At 42.0% G+C, this 17,422-nt stretch overlaps 1 protein-coding gene across 1 annotated transcript; it reads right to left on the bottom strand.

Annotated features, from left to right (window-relative positions):
- Positions 1 to 1,076: 1,076 nt before the first annotated feature.
- Positions 1,077 to 12,984, bottom strand: LOC124144290 (galactose-3-O-sulfotransferase 2-like). The gene is made up of 3 exons (XM_046513629.2): positions 12,903 to 12,984; positions 8,223 to 8,286; positions 1,077 to 2,824 (listed from the first exon to the last, which is right to left on the bottom strand). Exons 1-3 carry the CDS (start codon positions 12,934 to 12,936, stop codon positions 1,594 to 1,596), a joined length of 1,329 nt encoding a protein of 442 aa, XP_046369585.2. The 5' UTR covers positions 12,937 to 12,984; the 3' UTR covers positions 1,077 to 1,593.
- Between the last annotated feature and the right edge of the window lie 4,438 nt (positions 12,985 to 17,422).

Here is a 17,422-nt window from a genome sequence, read left to right as displayed (position 1 = left end):
CGACATAAACTTATCTTTTGATACTTATTTGTCAAGATATCATCCTGATACAGAAATCCCCACACTTGACGGATACGTTGCAATTAAATGTGTATAATCTTATAATAATTTTGGCCCTTGACAGTATATTAGATATCAGAACTATTTATAGTCTTCTTTTACTTAGGGGCTCTTCACTGAGTCGATTATGCTGGTTATAATCCATGCACATTTTGCTATGTCGCGAAAAAACATTTTCTGTTCGTGTAGTCAATATTTGGCTACCAACTTAAATATGTTTGAATAAACGTTATATTTGTGCTGTGATCACATGGTGGGCATATGTGTGTGTTGTAGAAAGGGTGGTAACAATATGTCAGAGTGTGAGGCCAACAGACAAGCCGTTGTCCAGGTCAATGCTATTAATCCTACAAGTGCGTTTTAGGGGCGTAAATGTATGACCTTCGCGAACACCTGGCTTATCTGCCAGTAGTTTTCACGGCTCTTTTGCCTTTGACGCTCAATGGAATATTTTCGGGGGATAATCGAAACTGGTTATCCTCTGGCCTTGACCTTTCATATCTGCCTGGATGAATATGCATTTGTTTCTTTGTTCAAAAACGGAATATTTGTATACCAACTGTCCGTGTTATATATATTTACTTACCTATATCTGGGGAGTATATTAACCGAGAGGAAACAATTTTTTTCAAAACTACTGCCTTACGTTTCATCACAGACTTTCCCAAACTCCGTGAAAGCGAAAATATAAAAAGTAAATATAATTTACACATGAAAATGTTTTGTTTTGTTTAACACCGCTTTCAGCAATATTCAAGCTATAACGGCATCCTGTCCATAAATGACTCCGGATCAGACAATCCAATCGTTGAGTAATGAGGGGTGGTCGGGAAGCCTAGTGGTTAAAGCGTTCGCTCGTCACGCCGAGGACCCGGGTTCGATTCCCGACATGGGTACAAATTGTGAAGCCCATTTTTAGTGTCCCCCGCCGTGATATTGCTGGAATATTGCTAAAAGCGGCGTAAAACTATACTCACTCACTCACTCCCATTGAGCAATGCTCCGCGTCCTGTGCGCGCGAAAACACGCAACCAACCAAGCTTGACCACCCGATCCTGTATGTCACTTCGTATGACAAGCATAAGTTTCTGGGGCCTATCCTATCCCAGGATATCCACGGGTAACAATAACTTGAAACAATGCACAATCGTTCATACATTGTTTTCGGTGATTAGGTTTCTGTGAAACGCTGGCACAGTAACTTCCAATCACTCTCAAACCGCTTACCCCTACTTCAGCCATCCAGCCTGTGGTGTTTAGATAGTTTAGACTTGTATTCAATTTTATTTTTCGCTATTCAACCACTCCACTTGGGTAGGTAGATCAAATTTTGATATTAATTTAGGTTTCCTTTCAATATCAACACCCCTCCAACCAAATAACTAAATAAACGCAATGATGCCTCAACAAAGCTACAAAAGCTCGGAGTATTTATTCCCCGACTTGCAAATTACGAACGGTACTGCTGTTCAAGAAATAAATCATTTTTACACATACTAAAAATTAATGATTACCAGACAAAAAAGATAACTGTTATTGGAAGTAACTTTTATTAGCTCCATATTTGTTTACGCGTTCAATTTGTTCACGCCGGACTAAATTCAAAAACTTGATCTCCTGTTTACCAAGCAATTCACAATCATACAGCGTGATGTTAAAGTCACCATGCCAGTCATTTGCCCCGAATGACAGCAGTTTTGTCGTGGTATTCCTTGCATTACAAAGCTCCGTGACTTTGGAGTTTATACCTTTGAAGTATTGAAGCTCGTTGTGAAAATCTGGCCCTTCTGACACAATCTGTTCCTCAAGTCTTGTAAGATAATGATCATACAGAATACGATCAAGAGCGAGAAAAGGTTTGATATCCTCGGAGCTAGCATTCATTGCGACAGCTTTGTGTTCATGCGCATTTATTGTCAGAAATATCACATCTTCCATGGACCACTTAAGTAACCTACGCAAGAGCACCAGTGACTCGTAAAACATCTCCGACACCATAACAAAGTGGAACTGCTGATCAAGTGTTTCTAGATACGTTTTGAACTTTGAAATGTTTCTACAGTCCTTGGTAGGAAAGCCAAAATCCCTTGCCATCGCGTTATTAGTAAAGGATCTATGTCCCCACTTTGATTCAAAGGCTGCGATATCATCGAGGTAGGTTTGGAAAGGGTCCAAACCTCCAACCCGCCTCAAGATCGGATAGTGTAATAAGTTCCGGTAAAAATTAAACGCCGAGTACATTCTTTTAAAAGGTTCTCGAACTATGGCGATATACTTGGTGTCTGGTGGAAGGAAACGAGAGAATTGTTTTTTGTTGAATCTACGAACATGGTTGCAAAGAATATCATACCCGGACATGGCGGGTGGAGGGACAAGTGATATAACTCCTTTTCGTTGAATCATATGAATGTAGTTACTTTCAGTGGGGAGAACAAAGTTAAGTCCCCTTTTATAACCGAACCTATAAAAGATATTAAGCATGGTGGAACTGGCACATTTGTGGACCTTCAAGAAAGCAATATGGCGAACTTCTGACGAATATCGACGATGGTCTTGGTGGTCATCTTCTGTTATCTTCTTCGGTTTGGCGTCACTTTCACTAGCTGATGCACCGTGTGTGATAGTACTGGTTCCTTGGTTCCGGATATAATAGTTGGTGTCAGACGTTGGAATGTTGATGTTCCTTTTAAATGCTTCTCCGAAATTACTGTAGGTTACACTGACGACAACGATGACGGCAACAATGGAAGCTTGGAGAAACATCCTGAAACATTGATAACGTCGTATCATCTTGCAGTCATGTAATGTCATGTCTTTATGAGGACAAAGTGGTGACGAGACAGAGAGATTTTAATTTATTATACTCGTGTCTCGGGATTAGGGATATAGGATATAGGTTTGGGCTAAGTCCTTCCGCCCGTCCCACTTAGTGGGCACAATATTTTCGGAAACAGTTTGATCGATACATGGATGATATTTTGCATACATCCTTAAGGTATAGCAATGTAGCTGAAGTTCGGAAGCTAGCTTTCAGAATTTGCCTGATGCTTTTGGACATGGTGCATTTACTGGTTATCCAAATGGGATGAGGTACATTGCTTTCAGAATCCGCAAGGAATACAAGGATGACATATTAGTATGTGATAACTATACGGAGAAAAAACGGATGATTACATAAATACAAAGAGGTTTTGGTAATGGATGGACAGGAAAATGGAAGGCCTTGGTGTAACATGGCCATTGACAGAACATGTTGACGGTGTATTGGGTGCAAAGAAGGGGGTCTTCTTTGCGATGACTTGTTCAATAATAGGCCATACCCCACGATTAGTCAAACATTCGTTTATACGGCGTGGCATGGTCCGAATCAATTTTCCAGTTTTTTTAGGAGTTTTGCCCATTCCTCTTGCAACGCCTGGCCAACTTCGGCTTAAGTAGCGTGTGGCCTTTGACATTGGCATACACGTCTCCCGATCACGTCCAAGACGTGCTCTATGCGGGAATGGTCAGGACTCATAGCTGGCCATTGCATTATGGTGATGTTTTGCTGCTGGAGTTACGATATGCGCACGGTAGATACGAGCGGTTTCAGGCGTCAGCATGGACTAGCATGGCGCCTAAAGGGCACAGCTATTGACGTCAGGATGTTGTTTTGGGAGTACTGTCCAGTGACCCTTCCATGGACAATAGACCCGTGAGGACCCGGGGCAGAATAGGTTTTCAGCAACTCATGCTTGCCGTAAGAGGCGACTGACGGGATCAGGTGGTCAGGCTCGCTGACTTGGTTGATGCATGTCATCGATCCCAATGGCGTGGATCGATGCTCATGATATCAATCACTGAATGGTCTGGTCTAGACTCGATTATTTACAGACCGCCGTCATATAGCTGGAATATTGCTGAGTGTGGTGTTAAACAACAAACCAACCAAATCCATAGACAATATGCAGTGGTGTTCTGTTGTTCGTAGTGATCCCGCCCATGTCATAAAGCTGTCATGTCGCCTCACGTTGACATTCGCATCACATTCGTCTGGACGCCTGCTGACCTATCGACGCCTATCCAGAAGGTCCAGGATGAATATAGTCTGATCTGAAACATTTCACGCGACCATCGGCGATTCCCTTAGATTCTACGCTCTACAACATTGGCGTCGCCACGCGGTCGCCGAGCACGCAGACTCGTATTTTCAGTAACCTTCCCTACGGTGGCCTGACGCAAGTTTACAGCGATTTGATTGGCTGTTTGGGGCTCTGTTTATCAAAGCCTGGTTTCTGATTAACCTATCCTGGGTTTTTGTTCTTTACCAAGGGCGCCCTGTACGGAGCCGATCTGTAACATTTTGCGTTTCCGGAAACCTGTTCCAAAGTCTGCATATAACTGACTAAAACACATTGAACATATTGGCAACCTCTCGCTGAATGCCACCAGTTCAGTTTGAAGCATGCCAGTAGCCCTTAGGCGTTCACCACGCTGTAGAAGACGCATTCTCAATCTGATACTGCATTGAAGCAACAGTAGAAAGAGTATACGTGTTACTATGGATAATGAAAATCAACAATACTAATGAATGAGAGCGGTTTGACAACCTTTCACTGAAGTTTTAAATTGGCCCTACCCACGTGCACGGAGGAATTACATGGTTCACACGAAATGTTTCGGGTGTGTTGAGGCAGCCATTTCTCAAAGCTGATCTTTCTTTAAACGACAGATAATAACCTTTATAATCATGATCCTCTACTTTTTATGGAGAGTATAAGAAGATTGATTTCGGAAACCATCACAAGCATTTATATTATACTCTGTTGTGGTCCTGGGCCAGAGGATCCCAAAAGGGGCAAAACTTTCTCGGAAACCACTATGGAACAAGGATGACATTTTACATACACCATTATGGAAGCTGCGTAGATCAAGCATCAGGAATTAATATTTTACAGATTTATGGTCATATGTTTTGGACTGTACCCATAAAATGGGACGCATGTTCTTGGCACACGCTATGGATACATGTGTGATATTTAAGGGCAAATTATGCAGATCCAATTTGGCGTAACCTGTATCTGTATTCTGTGTGTAATAAACTATGTCAAGATATATATTGTCTTGCGAAAGCCAAGTCTTTGTCAGATGGACACCCGTACGTCAGACCATTGTCTAATGAGACAATGGGTCACTGTGTGATGCATTTCAGGTGTCTTACAGGTCCGGGTCATAGTCTCACGAACATCGGCTCAACATCACACTCACCGACACCAGGTCAGTCTCTGGTGAACATGAGGCCATTGTCTGACTGACACCAGGTCAGTCTCTGGTGAACATGAGGCCATTGTCTGACTGACACCAGGTCAGTCTCTGGTGAACATGAGGTCATTGTCTGACTGACACCAGGTCAGTCTGGTGAACATGAGGCCATTGTCTGACTGACACCAGGTCAGTCTGGTGAACATGAGGTAATTGTCTGACTGACAGCAGGTCAGTCTCTGGTGAACATGAGGTCATTGTCTGACTGACACCAGGTCAGTCTGGTGAACATGAGGCCATTGTCTGACTGACACCAGGTCAGTCTCTGGTGAACATGAGGCCATTGTCTGACTGACACCAGGTCAGTCTCTGGTGAACATGAGGCCATTGTCTGACTGACACCAGGTCAGTCTCTGGTGAACATGAGGTCATTGTCTGACTGACACCAGGTCAGTCTCTGGTGAACATGAGGCCATTGTCTGACTGACACCAGGTCAGTCTGGTGAACATGAGGCCATTGTCTGACTGACACCAGGTCAGTCTCTGGTGAACATGAGGCCATTGTCTGACTGACACCAGGTCAGTCTCTGGTGAACATGAGGCCATTGTCTGACTGACACCAGGTCAGTCTGGTGAACATGAGGCCATTGTCTGACTGACACCAGGTCAGTCTCTGGTGAACATGAGGTCATTGTCTGACTGACACCAGGTCAGTCTGGTGAACATGAGGCCATTGTCTGACTGACACCAGGTCAGTCTCTGGTGAACATGAGGTCATTGTCTGACTGACACCAGGTCAGTCTGGTGAACATGAGGCCATTGTCTGACTGACACCAGGTCAGTCTCTGGTGAACATGAGGTCATTGTCTGACTGACACCAGGTCAGTCTGGTGAACATGAGGTCATTGTCTGACTGACACCAGGTCAGTCTGGTGAACATGAGGCCATTGTCTGACTGACACCAGGTCAGTCTCTGGTGAACATGAGGTCATTGTCTGACTGACACCAGGTCAGTCTGGTGAACATGAGGCCATTGTCTGACTGACACCAGGTCAGTCTCTGGTGAACATGAGGTCCTTGTCTGACTGACACCAGGTCAGTCTGGTGAACATGAGGTCATTGTCTGACTGACACCAGATAAGTCTCTGGTGAACTTGAGGTCATTGTCTGACTGACACCGGACCATTGTCTGATGAGACAATAGGTCACTTTCTGATGCATTTCAGGTCGCTGTCTTACAGGTTCCAGGTCATTGTCAAACAAACATGGGGTCAACATCGCACTGACAACAGGTCATTATCAGTTGAGACTTAGAGAACGAGTTTGACAAATACAATGTATGATATAGCGAGTTGAGTGAATGTTGTTTAACGCTGCAGTTAGCAAATGTTCCAGTGATACAATCTTAGTTTTCGATACTGGGCCACATAGTCCATGAGCCAGACCCCTGATTTTTATGTTTGACTACCAAATGGAGGGACGAATTTCAATTGTGGTTTTCAGATAGCCTGATGTCCACACTACATGAAATCACATGGTGGACATCCAACATGTCCAGCTAAATCTCATTTTGGTCGCCATTTTCAAGATGGCCGCCATTTTTTTCCAATTTCCAAATTTCAGAAATAAGCATGAAAAACAGAATTTACAATTCCTAGACAACTTTTGTGTAATGGAATGTGTCACACACTAAATCCCACACATTTTGATATATAATTTGTTTGTGTGTGTGTGTGTAATAGATGTTTCTCTGTTGTCAAAATTATATTGAAAAATCTAAATTTTATATATTTTTCATTATGCAAAGACATTAAGAATTGTTTACTTCAATGTTATGACTTTACATAGCTTTATAATTTTGTGATTAACAAAAGCCAGCGGTGGATATGAGCAACCTCACGTGCCATCAGGGTATGGCATAACCGTCAACATCCCGACCCAATTTACTCCTTACTTTCATGGAAGGGAGTGCTGGGGACGTACTTAATCCGGGCAGAAACAAAGATTTCGACTATAGTTCAGAGATCACGACTGTTTATTCTGTTGAAGGGTGGTCGTTGTGCATAGATCTAAAGACATCACATATCAGGTCATGTCAGAACACCCTTTCGCGAACTTGACCGACCAATGACATGACTAACAAGAAGTCTACATTTTTTTTGGACAATCGGAAAGCAGCTTTCTCGTGCTATACGGCACCAGATTCAAACTGGCGACTTCCGTTACAGACTATGCTTTGGCAAATATTTCACACCGTTCAAAATTTTAAAACTGGATGACCGTGATTGTATGACAGTATGGGCTATGGAAAGTTACTTCTGTTCAAATGTTTACCCCATTGAAGCGAGTGTGATTTCGACGGAACTCATAACGGAATACCCTCGGTCGGAATACCAGTGTTCACCTTTGTGAGGTTGCATGGTAAGAAAACACATTCCGAAATGTCACGAATACTGATATTTAAAAAAAAAATCAACACAACTCAGCACGTCAATTATTCTCATTATTTCTTGTTCGTTAAAAATTACATTATGTAATGCAAAATTAAATTATTATTGTGGTGCAATGTCTCCTTTTTACCAACCGTCTCTTACATTAATGACAGATCCCCAAAAGGGGGCACGGATGGCCCAGTCGTCTAAGGCGCCGTGATTCTATGTGCAGAGTTGCGTCCCTTGTATACGCCAGAAACCTATGATTGTGGGTTCGAATCCCGGTTCGCCCCGATTATGTTTCTAGGTTTGTCAGCACCATACCCGTGCTCGTGGGTTTCACCGAAGTGGTAAACGTCTGAGACCTGCATCACGTCGGGCTTTCATCCCACATTAAGCTGACACGCTGTGATATAACTAGAATGCTGTTAAAAGCGGCGTTAAATCCAACTCACTCACTCACTATCCCAAAGAGAATTCTGATCCTACCTGAATACAGCCATTTTCCGTTTAGAGCACCGCATACTGTGGCTGGGAGGGTTAACCTCACGATCTAAAAGTAACGAAAAATACATTTGTTAATGATAGATTACGGCATCATCTGTTTGCAGTAAGGATAGGGTCGACTTGAAATAATGAAAGAAGTTGGAATCGCTAAGTTTATACCGTCTTCATTTATAGTATATTATTCAGGCATGTTAAGTCTATATCGCTTTACCTCACTCGTATCATGAGTATCGCGTCATCACTACAAATGTACGTTGTGAGTTACCATTAACAACATGATACGCCGACAAAACGTTTAATGGACTTTGGCCCCTAAGCAAACGTCAGATTGCGTGTCACGTATGAGAGGTTCGTCCTTGCTTTTGTTAGTTCGTTTATATACTGAACCGCAAAAGAAACGTCACCCCAAGTCACATTGCATGTAAAGCTGTCATTAAATATATATCTGGGTAATTTTTGTCAAAGTTTCTAACATTACCTTGTCCGGAAAAATGAAATTTGGTTATAAAAATCCCAAAGCAGATGACAATAAAACCGATCGCATCACGGCAACGGCCATGGTAACCCGATGCACGTGAGCTCCGTGCAAATTGAAATTCACATGCGTTCCCCCATTTCTTGCCAATAAAAATCCATCCAGATCGGATAACATTCATTCGTTATTGAATTTCTACCACATGCCAAGATTGACAAGAAATCAGCGACACCAAGCCCTTGGACGATTGCAAGCTGGAAAAACCGCCCGGCAAGTAGCCATGCATTTCAAGTCCACGTAAGGACCATATACAGGCTACAGCAACGGTACCAGACCACCAACACTACAGATGACTGGCCACGTAGTGGAAGACCAAGGGTCACCACCCGACGCCAGGATCGTCAGATTGTACGACAGCATCTTCAAGATCGCTTTGTTACTGCTGCGGAAACAGCGCCCGAAAGACCACGGGGACACACCAGCGACACATTAGTGCGTACACCGTGCGTCGACGAGTCTTGTGACGGCATGGATAACGTTTTTCGGATGCTTGTGTTGTTGAGAGAGACTCGTGGGGTGGTCCGTGCATCATGGTGTGGGATGGAATTGGTCTTGCACAGAAGGTCGACCCTGTGGTCATCCGTCATCCTCAGTACATTGATCAAGTCTTGAGGCCACACGCCATACCTCATTCGGCACGTCGCCGCAACCACGAGTTTCAGCATGATAACGCCCGAGCCCACACTGCGAGAGCAACAAGAGTCTTAACAACAGTCCCGATTTAAATCCCATTGAGCAACTGTGGGACGAGATTCAAAGACGGCTGAATGACGTCCGACCAAGGCCGACAACTGCAGCTGAACTCCATCAGGCGTTCCACAGAGTGTGGGCTCAAGTGCCTATGGCCTTCATCAACCGCCTCATCCATTCCATGTAACGACGTTGCACGTCAGTCATCAATGCACATGGTGGACACACGAGATACTGAATCCTGATGCCATTTTCTCAGACTTGTGTTGTGTTTCGCTTTAAGAACATTTGACACTTTAATTTCAACCTTTGTGATCAGTTTTGCCAAGTTTCATCTTTTTAATGTGTCTCAAAGTATGTTTCCAGTGTTTTGACATAAAAGGTTTCTCATATATCTATCCATGGTAACGTTTCTTTTGCATTTTAGTATAGTTGAGTTGGGAAGACATTTCTTAAATACTCCTCATGGATATCTGCATTTCAGTAGAAAATCTGTTGTTAGATCTGAAAGTATACTGAACAACAAAAGTTCCTGTGACATTGAATAAGATTTGATGCAAAGTTATGTTTTTTACCAAATCTGAAACAATTTCGGTTTGCAACAGATAAAAGACTCCTGTAAGTGTTCAAATGGTTTAATTAGCCATACTGACTTCAGAAAATGCGTGATTTCATAAAAAAAATGAACATGCCAAAGTGTCAATTTACAAATCAATAGCGTGTGTGTCCACCTCTGGTTGCGATGCAAGCAACACATCCTCGTCTCATGGAATGGACCAGGCGTCGCACAAAGTCCTGTGGGATATCTGTCCATATCTGCTGGAGCATATTTCGAAGTTCCTGGAGTGTATGTATCTCATCCCACATGTGCTCGATTGGTGAGAGATCAGGGGAGCGAGCCGGCCAGGGGATAACATTCACGTTGTTTTGTTGAAGAGAACCCTGAACAAGTCGAGCAATATGAGACCGGGCGTTGTAAGGTAATGCCTGGGCCATGACGACACAAAAACGGTAGAACAACATAATGTTGAATAATTGCGTAATTTTGTTGTTTTTCTGAGTGGTTGTTGTCAGCACGATGCTAAACAATGTAATGGAATCCCGTTAACGCACATGTTTTTATATCCATTCTTGGGTAGTGAAATGCATGGGGCTTGCATAAAAGTCAACTTTTGCATGGAATGCATGCTTTTCTGTAGCAGTTGCGTTTTTGTGACTTGATTTCATACATGTACTACAATATTGAAAACCAAACTTAACTTGTTAAGTCGTGATGAAAATGTCATTAACTAATGTTTACTGAATAGCGCCTGCACGGAGAGAGAAAGGGCGGAGGTCCGATCGCCGGTTTTGTCTTACCAAAGGACTTTTTTAAATGGTACGTGTTGTTTCCCTGCCTAAAAGAAGGACTGGTCGGCTCGGAGTCAGTATACTGTGTGAGTTGGGTATTCATGTTAAACTGTGGCGTGGTATCTCAGTGGGCGTGTACTGTAAAACCGACATAAGCTCGGACCAGTACATGCATTACAGACATAAAACACGTGTGCATGCACGTCTCTATAGAAATGCACTTATGTTGAACTCGACGTTTAAACCCTTTTCACAACACCTAAACAACCCGCGATACTCTGGAATACTCAAATATGCCTTCTTTCGAACGTTGACAAACTCAGTCTCACGATCGAAAGAGTCTTCACACTCTTTGTTCCCTCTCTGTGCTACAGTCGTGTTGTGTGGTTGTACTGAAGCGTTCCCTCTCTACACTACAGTCGTGTTCCCTTGTACTGAAGCGTTCCTTCTCTACACTACAGTCATGTACTGTGGTTGTACTGAAGTGTTCCCTCGCTCCACTACAGTCGTGTACCCTTGTACTGAAGTGTTCTCTCTCTACACTACAGTCGTGTTCCCTCTCTACCCTACAGTCGTGTACCCGTGTACTGAAGCGTTCCTTCTCTACACTACAGTCGTGTTCCCTTGTACTGAAGTGTTCCCTCTCTGCACTACAGTCTTGTTCCCTCTCTACACTACAGTCGTGTACCCTCTCTACACTACAGTCGTGTACCCGTGTACTGAAGCGTTCCTTCTCTACACTACAGTCGTGTACCCTCTCTACACTACAGTCGTGTTCCCTTGTACTGAAGCGTTTCTTCTCTACACTACAGTCATGTACCCTTGTACTGAAGCGTTTCTTCTCTACACTACAGTCGTGTTCCCTCTCTACCCTACAGTCGTGTACCCGTGTACTGAAGCGTTCCTTCTCTACACTACAGTCGTGTTCCCTTGTACTGAAGTGTTCCCTCTCTGCACTACAGTCTTGTTCCCTCTCTACACTACAGTCGTGTACCCTCTCTACACTACAGTCGTGTTCCCTTGTACTGAAGCGTTCCCTCTCTGCACTACAGTCTTGTTGCCTCTCTACACTACAGTCGTGTACCCTCTCTACACTACAGTCGTGTTCCCTTGTACTGAAGTGTTTCTTCTCTACACTACAGTCGTGTTCTGTGGTTGTACTGAAGTGTTCCCTCTCTACACTACAGTCGTGTTCCCTCTCTACACTACAGTCGTGTACCCTTGTACTGAAGTGTTTCTTCTATAAACTACAGTCATGTACCCGTGTACTGAAGCGTTTCTTCTCTACACTACAGTCGTGTTCTATGGTTGTACTGAAGCGTTTCTTCTCTACACTACAGTCGTGTTCTGTGGTTGTACTGAAGTGTTCCTTCGCTCCACTACAGTCGTGTACCCTTGTACTGAATTGTTCCCTCTCTATACAACACTCGTGTTCCCTCGTACTGAATTGTTCCCTCTCTACACAACACTCGTGTTCCCTCGTACTGAAGTGTTCTCTCTCTACACAACACTCGTGTTCCCTCGTACTGAAGTGTTCTCTCTCTACACTACAGTCGTGTTCTGTGGTTGTACTGAAGTGTTCCCTCGCTCCACTACAGTCGTGTACCCTCGTACTGAAGTGTTCTCTCTCTACACTACAGTCGTGTTCTGTGGTTGTACTGAAGTGTTCCCTCGCTCCACTACAGTCGTGTACCCTCGTACTGAAGTGTTCTCTCTCCACACTACAGTCGTGTACCCTTGTACTGAAGCGTTCCTTCTCTACACTACAGTCGTGTTCTGTGGTTGTACTGAAGTGTTCCCTCGCTCCACTACAGTCGTGTACCCTTGTACTGAAGTGTTCTCTCTCTACACTACAGTCGTGTTCACTTGTACTGTAGTGTTCCCTCTCCGTGCTACAGTTGTGTTCTCTGTAAGCACTCAAGTGTTCCCTCTTGAGTGTTCCCCCTCGTGTTTCCTTGTTGTACTGAGGTGTCCGGCATGGGGAATGAAACCCGGGTCTTCAACTTGACGAGGAAAGGTTATTACATGTAGGCCATCACCCTCACATAAAAGGAAAGTAACAAGAACGCACAGAAGGGCCAACCTACCTTCCAACTTGAACCTTGCCTTTTTTGTTTGCATCACAATCGTTACTAATATCAATACATTGCGTTGCTGCTGTAGCCCAATTGGACATGATGTGGAGCAACAGTGTCTATTTATCTGCCTGAGGTTGTAGCACGAAGACATGTGGCTAACAGATGTTGAATTCACTGTCCTAATCGTTATTCGTCAGCAGTTTTATCTAACACTTCTGTTTCTTCAAGAAGTGTGTACATTGTATACATGTAACAGTTATACATACATTTGGGATTACACTTTCTTAGTAAAGTACACATTCTAGTACTTTTTTGTGTGTGTGAACTCTCTCGGGATTCGAACCCACATTTATTCATTGCTTATGACGATGCCAGTCAGTTATGGACTCAAAAATGGTGGCAATACAAGATATCTAAAACAGATGAACTTAATCTTTACAATCTATTGTTCCGTAGGTGCCACAAGGATCCCCTGGGTCAATGACATTGACGTTTGCCAATCGATTACTATCTGTTGATTATTTATATGCTATATACAATATACATCTAAAATCACTTTTGCAGTTCTTTTTTGCAGATTATATAACACATATAAAATACAAATCGGAACTTTTAAATGCACTAACTGTAAAAATTTATATTGACCATGTTTTGATTAAAACATGTAGGTTATAAGGTAACCCAATAGCTGAAAGAATACTACCGCCAGGATACGCTGATCACGGGTTCGAATCCAAGATTCGCTCCAACTGTGAATCTAGGTATGACAGGTCCTTTTCAAACATATTCGACCTGTTTCATTGTCATCCAATATCAACTGAAGCTGAAAATGATTCTCCTGTTTGAAGTCGCCCGATGACGCTGTTGCGTTGGGCTTATGTCAGTCATGGCATATTTTCGCTGCTAACTTGATGTAACATTATGATGGCATGCAAAAGGAGAACCCAAAGTTTTATAGCTCAACGATGTTGCACGTACATGTCGTAATGGTGTGTTTCGGCGCCAGGCTCTCGCGTGGTTGTGTTTTTGCGTTTTCCACACAAATCAATCAATCCCATTCCATGCAGATGTATATATATATAAATTAACATGATAAAAAGTACCAGGCAACTAAAAAATCTCAACCAAATTCTTTGTCCATCCAAATATTCTTGTACAGAGAGTGTACCATGTGTAAGTAGATGTAGCACACCAAGATGCGGCACGTGTAACATCATAAGTGAAGGTACTACTTTCCTTTTTGCAAATGGCAAGGGTTTCAATGTGAAAGCCGACATGAACTGCCGCAGCAAAGATGTGGTGTATGTTATGAGATGTTCGGGATGCGGCGAAAACTACATCGGTGAAACCGGCATGGAATTAAAAGATAGAGTCACTGTACACAAACAGCAGATTAGAGACCCTGATGTTCGATGCTTAGGTGTCAGCAAACACATTGATGATTGCGGAAACGGGAAATTTAGTATTTTTCCGTTTTAATAATTGTATACAAGTAACAAGCAGCTGAGACTGGAAAAAGAACAAATGTTTATCCAATTGATGAAACCCAAATTGAACTCGAGAATGTATGAATAGATTTGTCATTTCAATCGTAAATGTTACACTGTTACTTTACAAATACTGTATATTTTAATTCAAATGTCTCCCTACAATTGTTAAATTACTTGGTGTCGTCGCTGGAGTGTGTAAATACTTTATGACGTCACAGTTGTAATTTATGACGTCGTCATAAGTATGACCGTCACGTCATATTATATGTCATTGTCAGTTACACTGAAGAGCTGTCATGAGACAGCGAAAGTACTATGTCTGAAACTGATATAAAGAAGATGGTGGACTGACGTGGACTTTATTATTTTATTATATATTACATGTACACCGTGTGAACATTTACCTCATTTTTGTATATATATATCCGTCATATAGCTGTAATACTGCTGATTGTTCATTTCATATTCTCACGGTGCATCATTTATTTAGTTGGGGGTTATCACAGCATTTAAACAAATCAATGATTATTTAACATGAAAAAATTATTTCAAGGATTAGAAGAGAAATCCAGACAACCGTGAAAACAGAAACAAAAGACGCTTATCAAATAAACCTTGATCGACATACAACATACATTAAGGACTGTATATTTGCGTTACATATAGATCGAAATATGGTTCATACAGCATTGTAAATGTATTCACGATAGTGTGTGTACATTGTCTGTGCTTGCTCCAGCTGGATGCTGTGTTGTTCGATACGTTATGTACTTTCTTACTACCTATTCAACACGTGTATTTGTTTCACAGACCCTGGCCGACTTAACAGCCCTAGGTACCAACTTGAATATTGTCGAAATCTTTTCCCCATTGGCGAGATAATTGCTTTTGATGCCCAACCAGATGTGAAAGAGGACAGAACATTGATAAAATCATATCAAAATGAAAATGTGTCGAATCGTCACATCTACTTATCGCTGATAACGACAATAAAGACGTTAGAACTCCAGACACAAAGTCAAAGTCAAAAGAAGTTTATTGTACAAAAGGCCTCCGGCCCATGTACAAGAGAGAGCTACGCATGTAGATACAATGATATCATAAATGTTACACATTGGGACATAGACGTTGTTTGATTAATCATTTCTTTTGGCTAATGTGTGTTTAATATATGGAGAAATATTTAAAATATGAGAATCGATCTTTGTCTTCAGAATAACTACAAAGGCGTTTATAGGTGACATTGATATTAAATAATCTTTTATATATTTCTTTCGAAGATCATTGTTAAATGGACAGACAAACACAAAATAAATTTCATTTTCTATCTCTAGTTTACATAATGGACAAAGTCTTTTCAGTTTTCCAATGAACAGTTTTCTTCCTTCATTAACAAATAGGTCTAGTAAACCAAGTTGATATTTAATGAAATGTTTTCTTAAGTTTTCCATAGTGAGTACTAATCAATATATACTCAACATAAGTTCCTGTGACACCAATATTTTAGTGTATTCTTCAAACAAGTAAAGTTTGGTTTTCAATATTGTAGTACATGTATGGAATCAAGTCACAAACACGCAACTGCTTCAGAAAAACACGTGCGTTAACGGGATTCCATTGCATTGTTTAGCATCGCGCTGACAACAACCACTCAGAAAATCAACAAAATTACGCAATTATTCAACATTACGAAATGTCACGCCTGTCCAAAAATGAGCGTCTGCGAGCCATTGGTATTCTTGAAGCAGGATCGAGTCAACGTGATGTTGCAAGACAATTTAACGTCCACAGAAACACCATTTGGTGTTTATGGCAACGTTGGCAACAGACGAATACAGTCAGAGACCATCCTCGAAGTGGCAGGCCACGCGTAACAAATAATCGACAAGACAACTGGATCCGAACAACAAACCTACGAATACACAAACACCACCTGACAGCCTGTCATAGTCAGATAACTTAAAGTTATTGCTGGACAATAATACAAATCATGACCAACTAACCAGTTATTATCAAAGCTACAGTCGACAAAAGTTTCAACAAGACATGCAATTTTAAATTGTTGTAAGTATGATATAAAATCAGTTTCATCAGTTTTGTTTCCAAGTCCATTAATATTCCAACTTAGAAAGGTGAACGTTTCGCTTGGACAATCAACGCTTAACGTAACATCGGTGTTGGTAGTGTAAGGATCTTGTGAAGAACTGTCCGGGCTTCGGCCAATATCCTAGCTAGCTGATAGAAGCATGTGACACTGTTTTTGCATCCGGTCGTCTATGAAAAGATCGGCTTTCTCGTGTCGTGTCTGCAGTGCTAAACGTTGCTGATGTTGTTTCCATGGTGCGGGGTTTTGTCACCAATCGACCATCTTTGAAATACCCAAAAGTGTCTGCAGCGGCTGTGACGTTAGCTCACTAGAAATGACAAGTCCACCTTCCTTCGATGTGTGTATCGCTTTCAAGGTTAGAACTTTGTCGTCAGACGACTGTAGTTTAGCAACCATTGGGCGAGGTCGATTTGTATTTACACGCTTAACGCCAAGACTGTGCGCACATATTATGTCCAAAGGTTGCCACGTTTTGAATATAGCATGTTCCACTGAGGACAGAAAACACAGTATCTTTACATGACATTGATTTTTCTTCGCCTGCATCTTCCCGTATTCCGTGGATGAGGATATTATTACGTCTGCTATAGGACTCAAGTTTATCCATTTCGTTATTGCACTACGTACATATGAAAATAAGGGATCAAATTCATGTACTGTGAAATCTGATATGTACTGAATAGCATCATATGTTGAAATTGAGTAGTCCACCACACTAGTACCTTTGCATGTTACTTTTCCTATAGACTTATCACTTCCAATTCTTCCATTGTGAATAAATAAATTATTATTTTTACACAAACCCAAAAGTGTGTTACCATGATTGTTCACATGCCCAGTATCCATAGAGAACCTATCTTTTGTCATTCCATGTTCACTCAATATATGTTGATCTAGCATTTCTTCCAATAACTCATCAGGTATGTTTATAT

This window comes from Haliotis rufescens, unplaced genomic scaffold (assembly GCF_023055435.1).
Source record: "Haliotis rufescens isolate VD_foot unplaced genomic scaffold, xgHalRufe1.0.p SCAF_16, whole genome shotgun sequence".
NCBI classification, from domain to species: Eukaryota; Metazoa; Mollusca; class Gastropoda; order Lepetellida; family Haliotidae; genus Haliotis; species Haliotis rufescens.
The sequence above is the reverse complement of the archived record's forward strand: the minus strand, read 5'-3'. Positions and strand labels throughout refer to the sequence as shown.

What these genes read in the sequence shown, in the direction of transcription:
- LOC124144290 (XM_046513629.2), bottom strand. Translation starts at nt 12,936, where the DNA reads ATGCAAACAAAAAAGGCAAGGTTCAAGTTGGAAG. An exon ending in GGCAAGGTTCAAGTTGGAAG is followed by an intron (nt 8,287 to 12,902) that starts GTAGGTTGGCCC and finishes CGTTACTTTTAG; the next exon opens with ATCGTGAGGTTAACCCTCCC. An exon ending in CGGAAAATGGCTGTATTCAG is followed by an intron (nt 2,825 to 8,222) that starts GTAGGATCAGAA and finishes TCAATGTTTCAG; the next exon opens with GATGTTTCTCCAAGCTTCCA.